Source organism: Aspergillus foveolatus, assembly GCF_047715535.1.
Source record: "Aspergillus foveolatus strain CBS 279.81 unplaced genomic scaffold BDW70scaffold_13, whole genome shotgun sequence".
NCBI classification, from domain to species: domain Eukaryota; kingdom Fungi; phylum Ascomycota; class Eurotiomycetes; order Eurotiales; family Aspergillaceae; genus Aspergillus; species Aspergillus foveolatus.
The window spans coordinates 420,425-432,040 of NW_027396077.1; the positions used below are offsets into that span (position 1 = coordinate 420,425).

The following is an 11,616-nucleotide window of genomic DNA, read 5'->3' on the forward strand; positions in this document are numbered from 1 at the left end:
CGAGACACGACAGCATTTTCAACTCCCGTGACCGGATCTTCCGTCAGTCCACCCTCAGACTTTCACTTCTAACGCTGTCTTGAGATCTGTAACCTGCCTACTGCTGACGACTGGGAATAATCTGGCGATAGCGAGCTTTCGCACGCCTTCCCCTGCCGCTATGGTCAGAATCAAATTTACTGGCCCACCAACGGCGGTCCGGCCGCAGCATGCTCAGGCTCGCGCCGACTTGCCTTCAGACAACATAACTCCTGCGTCCTCTCCGCCAGTCGAACCACAAACTGCGGCAAGTGCCATGACAAATTTGAGTCCAGAGGATGGCCTCGTTATGCAGCAACAGCAAAGCTTGGAGATGGTGAAGATCATGCTCCATGTATCCGTAAGTACTCCGCCCCCGGAGTGCACCTATACTAATTGTTGCTATATGTAGATCGGAACTTTGTTTTATCTACGGTTCGTCTGGATCTTTTGCTCTGCTGCCCTTGGAGCTAACGTTTTCTTCTGGTCTTTAGAGAGTTTTTACCGCTGCAATGTTTCGATGATCGCGATCTTAAAACGGCGCAACGGCAGCAGAAGTTCTCATATCGGGAGTTCATCGATAACGACTTCAACACCAGTGATCCCAACAGGATTTCCAATGGCACTTTTGGAACAGGCAAGAGAGGACAGCCGTTAAAGATCATTGTCCGCAATTCCGAACCGAAGGCCGACATGATCCTCAACGTTTTGGTATGTCACTCGACTAATGAGCGCCCAGCCTACTGACGGACCTAGGAAACGGGTATTTTTGACGCACTTAGCAAAAGTGTCTTGGAGGCGATCCAACTTACGGTCATCGCGGACAAAGAGGCACCCGAAAACGTACTTGAGTCATATACCTTCTCATTCAGGTATTCTGAAAAATTAGGGGACTTGAGCAAACGCCTAGAAAGCCTATCGATACAGCCATGTGGCTATGTGGCTAATATGAAGTCTGCTTACACGGCCAGAGTAGGGCTAGAGAGCATTGTTAGGCGCTTGATAACCCTCAGCTCCTTTCTCCCCACTCTTCCGAGTAAGCAAACTTACAGGTCTTCGTTTTGACTGCTGCTAACGCAAACAGATAAACGTGCGCTTGGGGTCCATCTATTTTATACTGACGACTGCCCTCCTGATTACGAGCCGCCTGGTTTTAGCGGTGCGAAAGATGATATCATAAAATATCCACTGACCGAACACTGGATAAGAGAATCCCAGGCTTGTGGTAGGATGGAAAGCGGGTGGCATACGTACGTACTATTGAACGTCTGTCACGAGCCACCACTAACAGGCGCAGCGTTGGCCTCAAGGTGACTTCTCTCAAGTGGATTGGACCAGAACCGGAGGAATCAGAGTCTATACCACAGATACCAGCTCAGATCGAATATACGGATGCGGTGACCCGAGGTGAGGATATTGGAATTGAGGATGAAGAGAATAAATTGCCAAGCTCCCAGAGCGAAGGTATTCTTATTGTTGTCTGCCTTATACTTTGTATGAGTTGCTAACTCGTTGTGTGTCGCAAAGTCGGAAACTCGCAAGAGGCGACGCAGGACGTTGTTGAACGAGAAAGGCTGCAGTCAATGATGCCTGTAAGAACAGCTGTGATTCTGTCGTCATGTCCGCAGCTAACTGAACTTACGCAACAAGTCCCAGGAAGTGCAGTCTTCAAATATGGATTTGACTTCGACGCAGCCCGTCAGGCCGTTGCTCACCACGGGAAACGGGAATACGGATACAATAGGCAGTACCGAGAAGTTTGTTCTTCGTGAAGAAAAAATTGCGGAATTGCGCAAGACTTCTAAAGCACAAAAAATGAATGGTCAGGACCCGTTTGCTGTTAGATGCCAGTGTGACTGGAAAGGAGAAGAGGAAGACATGGTATGCAGAGAACTGCTCGCTATTGAGACCGCGCTAAGCCCAGTAGATTATGTGCAGTTTCTGCCATACACGGCAACACCGGCTTTGTTACGGTTATGTGGATTCGTATAAGTTTGGAGTTTCCGACGTGCACGCTTGTTATCGATGCTTGCTAGAACCGCGCGAAAGCAAGATCCTTGAGAGCTTGAACAATGTAGTGCTAGCTCGAAGGGCTTTGACATTGATTTCAGATGAAGGAATTCCTAGTTCTAACATGACATTCGGCGAGAAAATCCGTGAGTCGCACAGGATATTGTTTGCAATACTGCTCCCTAACATTGTACAGACTGCAGTGACAAGGCCGTTGCCCGACTAAAGGAGTTCCTAAAGAGGAAGGGAATCTTTCATTCTCCGCCCGGGTCCACGCCCAAGGAAAGCGTACGAAGAGGGCTGCCACCGTATTGCATTCCTGACAAAGAGAGTGTCCGGAAAACGATTAAGCAGGATATCATGCATCCCATGGCGAAAATCCAACACCACGTAGGTTTTCCTCTGTGAACATATTCACATGTGCTAAACTACTCAGTACACAACACAATATGTTTCCCAAACCATGGAGGCACTCAATACTCCCTTCATTAGCGGAGCTGACGGCCTGGGCAAACTAAGTTCTCAGACGAATGTCATACCAGAGAGGAGCAACAGGGCAGATGAACAACGAGCAAACGACCGTGACATATCCATTGACTCACCCCATCAAGCTTCCAGCTCTCAGCGTCGGACGAGATCGTCCAATGCCCAAACCTTGCTCACGCCGCAACCCGTCAAGGACACACCGGGACCGACGCGTAAGAGAACTAAATCCTCCCAAATCGGCCCTGAACCCCGCCCGATCACCCCATCGCAATCAACAGCCACTGGCCTTGAGCGCGAAAGCGATGGCCACCGACGCAGCGGCCGTCAAAAGAGACGCAAAGTTAGCAATTATTCTAAATTCATTGACGTTGGCGCGGAGACAAGCGGGAATGAATAACCGCGTCATCAACCGCTGTCTGCTACTACATTAAGGTTACATGATGGGGCTCAAGCATGTTTGCAAAAGCGGGTCTGTGTCTCCGTTTCAGGTTCACTTTCGAGCTGTCCGTCGATCTCGAAGAGTTGAAACTGAAAGCCAGTAAATCATATGCTGGCCCACAGCACGTACCAACTAATTGTTTTCATTTCCAAGCAGTCGACAGGGGTTCGAAAGGGAGAACAGCATATCTTTATTGCAGTTTCGAGGAAATAAAAGGGCTGGGTTTCAGTCCCAAAAGAGGATGAGCGTGTACGATATAAGATTGCCAATATTTCTCTGAAGCGCATACGGAGGCAGGTTCTTGCGGGTTGACGGGAAATTCCAACGCCATGTGTATATGTTAGTGATGGTTAGTGAGTCGATAGTCCAACTAGCAGGTCAAGCTCGCTGCTCATGGCCGAGAATTAGCCTCCAAAGTTCGTGATCTTCGAGTTATAAAGTTTAGCTATTTACCAGTACCAAATCTCCGGGATCGGATTATCTCCTGACTTGGTACTTCCTCCTTGATGAGGTTTAAACACTAGCGCGAGCTTGTAGGCCTTTGTAGTAAACAGTAACGAACTGGATTCTGTTTCCAGCGTCTAATGTTGGACTGCAGCGATTGTCTTCTCTTTGTGCTAGGATATAGTATGACGAACTGATTACCCTACCATTTGCAACCTGCTGCACCTGCCGAGTAATCTCTTGTTTGTAACTTAGATCAACCGTCTCATCTGAAGGCTGGAACAAGGATGCCGCTGGAGAAGCCGGAAAACTCGGTGTTTTGTCGGCCAGCCTCCACAGAGTCTACTACACTGCATCGATGATCACATTCAAATAACACCCGTCGCCCCAGATCCAGTAGATATTATCTATCTAGCGGCCCAGCCGCTGCTAGCTCAGTCGAGGAGTGAGACTAGCTGGCAGATCGCACTGACAGGTTCACGGTTCATGCTGGGGATATGGAGTTGCCCTGGCGATTCAGCGAAGGATTCTAGGACCTGACCAGTAGAAGTACCCACATCACCGACATTCTACAGAGGATCATCATCTCTTGCCATCAAGGATCTGCACTGGACAGATCCAGATGGTGACTGGTTAGTTAGAATTAGCGCGCGTTTTAGTAGTCGGGCGAATTAGCAGCTAAAATACCCGCAGGATGTGAAACTGGCAGTGGCACTGCCATCCTCTGAGCTCAGGTCGAGATGCAGGGGTGACGGGTATCGCGAATTCGCGAGTTCGCTCTATTTCCTGTGCAGGGCAAGCGGGTTGTGGCTTGAGGCTAAGACTGTCTCGACACACCTGGCTGATGTTGGCGCGTCTAATTATAGCCAACGCGACGACTTCTGGTTCACCGTCGAAGGATGCTCTCCTGAGTCGTACAACAGTCAGGCTTTTGACTCCTGTCTTGACTAGATCTCTAAGTTTAGCCCACTCCAGGCTCACCCGAGGCTCACCCAAGGCTAGTCCTGACGGGCGCATTTGGAGATTTTGGCTCCTAAGAAGTCCGCGGGGCGAACTCAGACGGTACCCCGTAGCATCCCCTCTTTACAAGGAACACTATATCCAATAGTCCAGTACATCACTTGCAGTAACCACCAGCAACCATGCATACGGTACCTCGGTACCTATCTTGGCGCGGAGCACGATATCGACGTACGAGGCAGGCATAGCGCATTGCGGAGTCGACGTAAACACATGACCGGATTCAGCTGTGCGGATTCAGCTGTGCAATAGGACCATTACTGCTGCCTCGGAATCCATATGCATGGTTTCGGCTATCAAAACCGTACAAACGGACATGTTAGAATACCACCAGTCTACTCAGAGTACTCTGGAGTAATCTGACAGTCTGACCGCAGTCTGCGGGCGTCACGAAGTGCCTTGATTGGGAAGAGATCCCCCTGCGAGTGGGCTGGTCGCTGTGATCGGACTATTGAATTTGAAATAATACAGATTACTGGATCCACTATCTATGGTTGTTCCCCTCCACTACTAGCCTGGGCTGGCGATCAGCAGGGGCTCGTGGCCTCCCATTGGCTGGTAAAGTCAGGAGCGAGTTCATCCTAGGTGGGAGGGATGGTGATGGATCGTACAATTCTCTTGTTACTCATTTTGCGTTCTTGATCGAGAGATTCGAGAGTGCAAGTGCAAGCTCAGCTGGAGCTCGAACCCTTGAACTAACCCCTTTTCTCGGGTTGATCCGTTTCATGTGCTGAGCGAGAGATTTGGACTTCTTCAGGTCGGGCAGCAGGGATCTAAGTGTTACAGTAAATCTCCGGTCGCTTGCCGTATGCAGCTCGGTCTTCAACGGTTCGGTGCCTCAATTTTGGTAAACAGGGGTACGTACCTTGCTGTGTCGCGTGGCTGGGCACACGGCACACGTGTTTTGACTACGTCGACCCGCGGTGTTATCTAGAGTTGTACCACGAAGTTTGGCAAGCCCCGACAACCCGGTTGGACTGGGAGGGGGCATTCGAAAAAAGGTTCAAGGTCGAATGGAGAAATTACTCTGAGTAGACAGCCAGCGGTAAAAAGCAATTATCGATTGGTGGCGTTTCATGCTGGTCCTTCTGTTTTGGTGCAAGTCTGCAGGAAAGAGCCTGGAGAGAAGAGCAAATCATCCACCGTCAGGTCTGACACGCATCAAGCCATTCTTGTTTGGGTAGGCTAAACTCTACAGTGTATAGACTTTGGATTGGTGCAACGAAACCAGTCCATCCCGCGTCTCTCTGAAACGCGCGCTGTGTATCCATGGATACGCTCCACGACATTCTGGGGAACTACTGCGGGCAACTCCTGTGAGCAAGTCTGCAACAGACCGTGTCCCCGTCCCAGGGACCACGGCTCCTGGACACCGATTGTCGTAGGAGGGTGACCACTTGGAGTACGACTCGTCGAGCGCAATTCTGATCTCCAGGACCGACCCTGGCGACCTACTCAGAGTGCTGTCCTGTCCGGAGACTACAGGACAGGATTCAGGCACGCAGCACAACCTACGCCTCTCAGGGTGAAGATCGCTATTCACCGGCTAGCCTATTGATAGATCAGCCAATGCGGTTTCCGATCTGGTGTTGGCTGCAAAGCCATTGCAAACGGGCCATCGGAGTCTGATCGCCCCCTTAAAACATGACATCCACTATGTCAGTCGAAAATCATCGGGTGGGCATGCCCCTTGCCTACCTAGGCAGTCCGTATGCCGTGCAGCAGCATCCTGTACACTGGGATCTGGATATAGTAATGGGCGAAATTGGTAAAGTATTGGACGTGGTTAGAACGTGATAGGTGTGCAATTACCGAGAACGTCAGAAGTTTTGCCAAACCGCCAGAGAGTGGGCTGAGTGTTCAGTGCACGGGCGGATCGGGTTCGATTTTAAATTGCATATTTCGTCTCGACCCGAAGATTAATCTTCCCCCCCCAGTCCGCAGTGATTGTCACGTATTATTATTATCGTTAAAAGCGCTTGCGTTGCTGCTGGTGCTGTCTTCTGGCATTTCACCTATTTTCCCTCGCTTCTGCACCTTACTGGTACCTGACCAGCCTCCCACCTCGTCACTCTTTTATCTTCGCTCACTCTCCCTTTAGCCTTGAGGCTTTACGAAACACTCGCTATCCTTCGTTTTCAACGCAAACGAGATTGACAGAATTGGCAACCCACAAACTCGCTATTACTGGTGCAGGCACCGTTGGTTTCATGACATCAATCCTATGCTTCACCGACTTTGGTAGTGTGGGGAAGGCTTCATTTTCTGGCTGAAACACTGCCCGAACGACTGTGTACCGAACCGTACCCGAGCAGTTCACGAACGTCGTTGTCGATATATGTCAGCTTCCTCCAGCTCCAGTTTGCCGCCGTAGGGACGAGCTCCTCTTCTAGAGACATTGACCAAGCCCCTCTGACGGGCATCCCCGTTCAAAATGCCGACTAATCCTTTCCTCGTCCCACCGCGGACCTCGAGCATCAATGTTCGTACCGGCGACACTGGCAACAATCGGAGAGACCAAAAGACCCGTTCTATGCACAAGGCCCAGAAGATCTTAGGGACTATGGATATTGCCCTCGATAACGACTACCATAGACGTCCGGATAAGAGAGCTAGTAGGAGCGCCGGATACCTGAATGGGCGGGAGACTACACATCACCATGAGGATGAACAGGAAGCATCGCGTCCCGCGAGCGTCCGGGTTCAATCATCCTCGCCGCAGCTTGGCCAGGAGTATCGAGACCAAGCTGATTCGACTTCGGCTTTCGCGCAGCTGTCCAGGAAACTACACCTACCCGGGTCATCTTCCGGCATGAATGCTCGATCTGTTTCGCGAGGGAATACTGCCGATCCAAGCGCCAGCCCCGGTAAAGACCATGCCGCGGCCGCCGATAGTCGGACTACCCCGGAGGGCGGACTGAATCCAGCATTCAAACAACCCAAAGGACCGATGAAGGACACCAAACGGAAAGGGAGACCTCCAAGGATCGATCTCTCTTTGCTGTTTCCTAAACCCCAAACAAACACTACGACTCTTCTATCCCCGCAGCGAATGGTTACATCACCGTCCGCTGTCTCTTTCACTTCCGAACTCCCTGCTGAGCATCACACCCTGAAGGCATACAAATCGGAAAGCCGTCTGGCTGGAAAGAGACTCACCAAGGCGCCGCCTCGACAAAGAGCACACAGCCGCCCGGAGGACAATATTCTACCCCTTGATGACCTTTCAAGTCAAAAGGCTCCACAGCGCCCTCCATCCGTGTATAACCCTACCATGGAACGGACAGTGCGTACCACCGATATGGACCGCGCCCTTGTAAAGAACCTCGATGCCGCGCCAACGCCGCGATCTCCGGAACGTGCATTCCATTACAACCAGATGAATTTCAGTCTGCGTGGCAGAGAACAACTCCTGAGAAGCGACTCCAGCTTCGCAACAGATAAGTCTGGTGAATCAGGACATTCGTCTCAGCGAACTTTACGCGACCCTGCGTTGGCCAAAGCTCTGAAAGACGGCCCCGAACTTGAGCCTTCGCCATTCCATTTCGGCCTGCCTGGTGAGGCTCCCCGAAGCAAAGGCAACTCCATGTCCAAGAAGAGTAGTAGAAGCACCCTGAAAAACCGAGACTTGACCACCTCGAGTGTGCTTTGCCTTTCCTCCTCCGAAGACGAAGATGACGAACCGCAGCCTGCCAAGTCTCAGTCCGTGCCGGCCAAAAACAGGAGAGACAGCGTCAGTACATATGGTGGTTACGAGGCCGAGATTTGCACTGCTGCTGCTGCGCATACCATCAGAGGAACATTGAGAAGCGTGGAACGGCCCTCTTCGAGCAATACTAAGAGTTCACGTGCCAGTTCAAAGCACCTTCGAGCTCCTCCCTCGGCTAATGGAAACAATCAGTCATGCCGTCCAAGCGGCACTCCCGCCCCCCTCGAGCCTGATTTCCTGCACAGCGACCCTATTTTCGACCAAAGCAAGGTCCAGACAAGAGTTTCGGGGTTGTCTCAGAAAGAGGTCAACAGGAGAAGCCGCCTTATAGCCGTTACCAGGCAGGAAGAGCGGCTGCTCGACTTGATGAGACAACGACAGGGCAAGATTACCCCGAGCATTCTCAACGAGAATATCGATGTCGATCGTCGGTCGATGTTTTCGAATTTCTCGGGCCCTTCTCGAAACTCATACTACTGCACCGACACCTCGTTTTTACGTCTTAGTGCTTGTATTCCTCCCGATTCGGCACGTGCAAGTCAAGTCACGATGAAATATAAAGATACAGCCGCCTTGACTCCAACGGCCACAGACTTTGAAGCTGACGAGACAGCCACAAAGTCTGTCCCGTCACCGCAAGCCAGCTTATCCTCAAAGAGCCTTCCTTCTCCCGCTACCACTTCTACGTCCCCTCTTACGCCAACCCTTCCTATTCACCGCTTCTCGCCCCTACCGTCTCAAAAACCTCCCCCGCGTCTACCTCCCCCTCCCATTCCCGATCTTCAGAGAAGTCACTCGAGAAGACGTACAGACAGCAGCGGCGCGATTGTTCTGGATAATCCTACCGAAGATACCAGACAAAGCGGCGAATTTCCTGTCTGGGCACTGGGTTGGGCTAACGACAACAATAATCTGACCGCGGTGCATTAATCTTGATGCCCGCCATACTATCTTTTAATTTCCTTATTATCTTATTTTCTGTCTCAGCGATGCGCGAATCGCATCATCCTTTCCCTACTTTCTATTACTTCTGGCGGTAATGTCTTTTGCTATATCCATGATGCCTTGGTTTCCTGATTCCCATTTGTTGCATGGTTTTGACCTTTGGAAGCATTTTTCAGTCGTGGGAGGTTTCGGATTTGATATCAAGATTAGAATTATATAATGTGTATAATGGCTCAGTCTATCTCGCTCTCTCTACTCACTAGTCACGGTCAAAATACTTTGCATGTACGGCGAGCTTGCCAGACCGTAAAGCTGAAATGGATAATGGACATCGCCGATCTCCTTGCGTAGTGACGTCTGGTTATATCAGTCGACGAATCCTAATAGTCAGACAAAACTGCCTTGGCGGTGGATGTCCAGGTAGCGTCATCTTATTATCAGCGGCGGCATCTGCAAAAACAAGGGTTCACGATAGCGCCCACTGCTTGAATCAGAATGCGAAACGTGTTATGGAGTTTGTTCCTCTCGAAGTAAGCGGCATGGATCAGTCGCGGCCTGCGCTGATCCCTCCCGGATGTGAAATTGGGCCTGAACCTGACGTCAGGGATTTGAGCCAATTGTGTGTTTGAACCAAAGTCCCGTTAAATTGCTAAATCCAGGGGAAATCGTCCGATCCCCGTGATTCAATCCCATTTATCCCACACCGCCCGGGGTCGAGGTCGACTACGGACAGTAACGGACTAGTCCTTACGCACACTCTGCATGAAATAGTCCGGCGGCACCAAATTTAACCCCTGCTACGATACAGGGTGATTTCTGAGCAAATTCTCTTGTGATACTCCTACGTTCTTCCACGACATTTGAGCGTGCTTATTGTTGGAAGGCACAACCAGCTAGCTATCTGCTATCGACATGGGCGAAAGTGTCCAGCGACGGTCATTGGGGCCGGGGGCGGCTCGGAAGCATGGCTCTTGGGTGCTGGTGAGTTGCTAGTTTGAGCTCAGGAAACTCATTCTGCGGTATCGATTCTCTTTGCTGATTGACTTCTAAATTATCATGCAGTTGACTATACAATATACCACCTTTGTGCTGGTTTGTTTCCCCGCTCAGCTCCCACCGATTTTGACAGTTGACTGATTTTTGTCGCGTACAGTTAGTACACTATTCTCGAATGATGCCCCCTACCGGTGGCAAACGGTACCTTACATCGACTGCCGTGTTCTTTAACGAGGTTGTGAAACTCGCCGTCTCCCTAACGCTGGCGCTTTATGAAGTCTCCAAATCCGCACCTCCGTCGGTGCCCGCGACATCCCTCCTCTCCACTTTAGCTGCGGCCATTTTCTCCGGGGACAGCTGGAAACTAGCCATTCCGGCTGCTCTATATACACTGGCTAATTCGCTACAATATATTGCGCTATCGAATTTACCTGCAGCGACATTCCAGACCTCGTACCAGCTAAAAATTGTCGTGACTTCCGTGTTTGGCCTTGTACTGCTGCAGAGAACTGTTCCTCTACGTAAATGGGGACTATTACTTCTACTGATTGCAGGCGTCGCCCTTGTTAATGTTCCTGTTATTACCTCGGATGAGCTCTCGCTCGATAATGGGGCGACACATTTTGACTTCCCGCGGTCTCTTGAGGAGTGGAAGTCGGTTAAACTCCAAGGTCAGGGTTTCCGCAAGCGCTCTGCGACGTATGAGGGAATCGAAGAGGATATTTTGACTGCGACTCCGTCCATGGATCGAATTGTCGGCATCCTCGCTACTCTCGGATCCTGTGCAGCTTCTGGTTTGTCCGGCGTATACTTTGAGAAGGTTATGCGGGATAGTGCGAAGTCCACGTCGCTCTGGGTTCGCAACGTGCAGATTGCGGTCTATTCTATTTTTCCGGCGCTGTTTATTGGTGTAGTGTTCCTGGATGGCGAGAGGATCGCTAATGGTGGAGTGTTTGAGGGGTACAACTGGGTGGTTTGGGCTACTATCATTGTGCAAGCTCTTGGAGGAATTGCGGCGCCATTCTTTGTTGGGCCGGCCTTTGCGGATGCTAGAAATGTCGCCTCAGCTACGACGATCATTTTGACTTCACTGGGCAGCGTCTGGCTATTCGACTTTGAGCCAACAGTGACCGTAAGTTCTGTCACTCATATCAAAACGAGGCAATGCTAACAAATGTTCAGTACCTCGTCGGCACTTTTGCAGTTCTTGTGGCTACATATCTTTGTGAGCTCCCAAGCTCAGACCCTAAGCTCCGCCCACCGCCAATCCGCGTCGCACGCTATGAGAAGGAAAGCAAGAGTGACCAGGCTTCTCCATGTTCTTCATCTCCCCAAGAAATCTCCATCAAGCTCCCGACTACACCCTTCTTGTCCGACGCGGGAATCTCAACATCGCGACCCACGTCGCCAGGCGTTACGAGGTCCGGTGCCTCAAGGTCTTCAAACAGCGGGTACTTTTAAAGCTTAACGATTTATCTGATGTTGACGATATGGTTACGAGCGTCTCATTTACGGTTACTGCGTGGAATCCAACATTGTGTTGGTTTGT

The 11,616-nt window shown here is 50.8% G+C and overlaps 2 protein-coding genes across 2 annotated transcripts; both read left to right on the plus strand.

The window, feature by feature from the left end:
* Positions 1-41: 41 nt before the first annotated feature.
* Positions 42-3,440, plus strand: BDW70DRAFT_132882 (putative meiosis specific protein Hop1). Its single transcript, XM_073736232.1, has 11 exons — positions 42-379; positions 431-453; positions 513-729; positions 775-1,054; positions 1,103-1,268; positions 1,316-1,482; positions 1,546-1,610; positions 1,669-1,899; positions 1,946-2,174; positions 2,225-2,418; positions 2,465-3,440. Exons 1-11 carry the CDS (start codon positions 161-163, stop codon positions 2,909-2,911), a joined length of 2,238 nt encoding a protein of 745 aa, XP_073597873.1. The 5' UTR covers positions 42-160; the 3' UTR covers positions 2,912-3,440.
* A 3,411-nt stretch (positions 3,441-6,851) lies between these two features.
* On the plus strand, positions 6,852-11,528 carry BDW70DRAFT_148916 (nucleotide-sugar transporter-domain-containing protein; the record flags this gene model as incomplete). The annotated part of the gene is made up of 5 exons (XM_073738935.1): positions 6,852-9,047; positions 9,969-10,052; positions 10,134-10,163; positions 10,225-11,199; positions 11,250-11,528. The coding sequence occupies 5 exons, from the start codon at positions 6,852-6,854 to the stop codon at positions 11,526-11,528; spliced, it is 3,564 nt and encodes a 1,187-aa protein (XP_073597874.1).
* Positions 11,529-11,616: the final 88 nt, after the last annotated feature.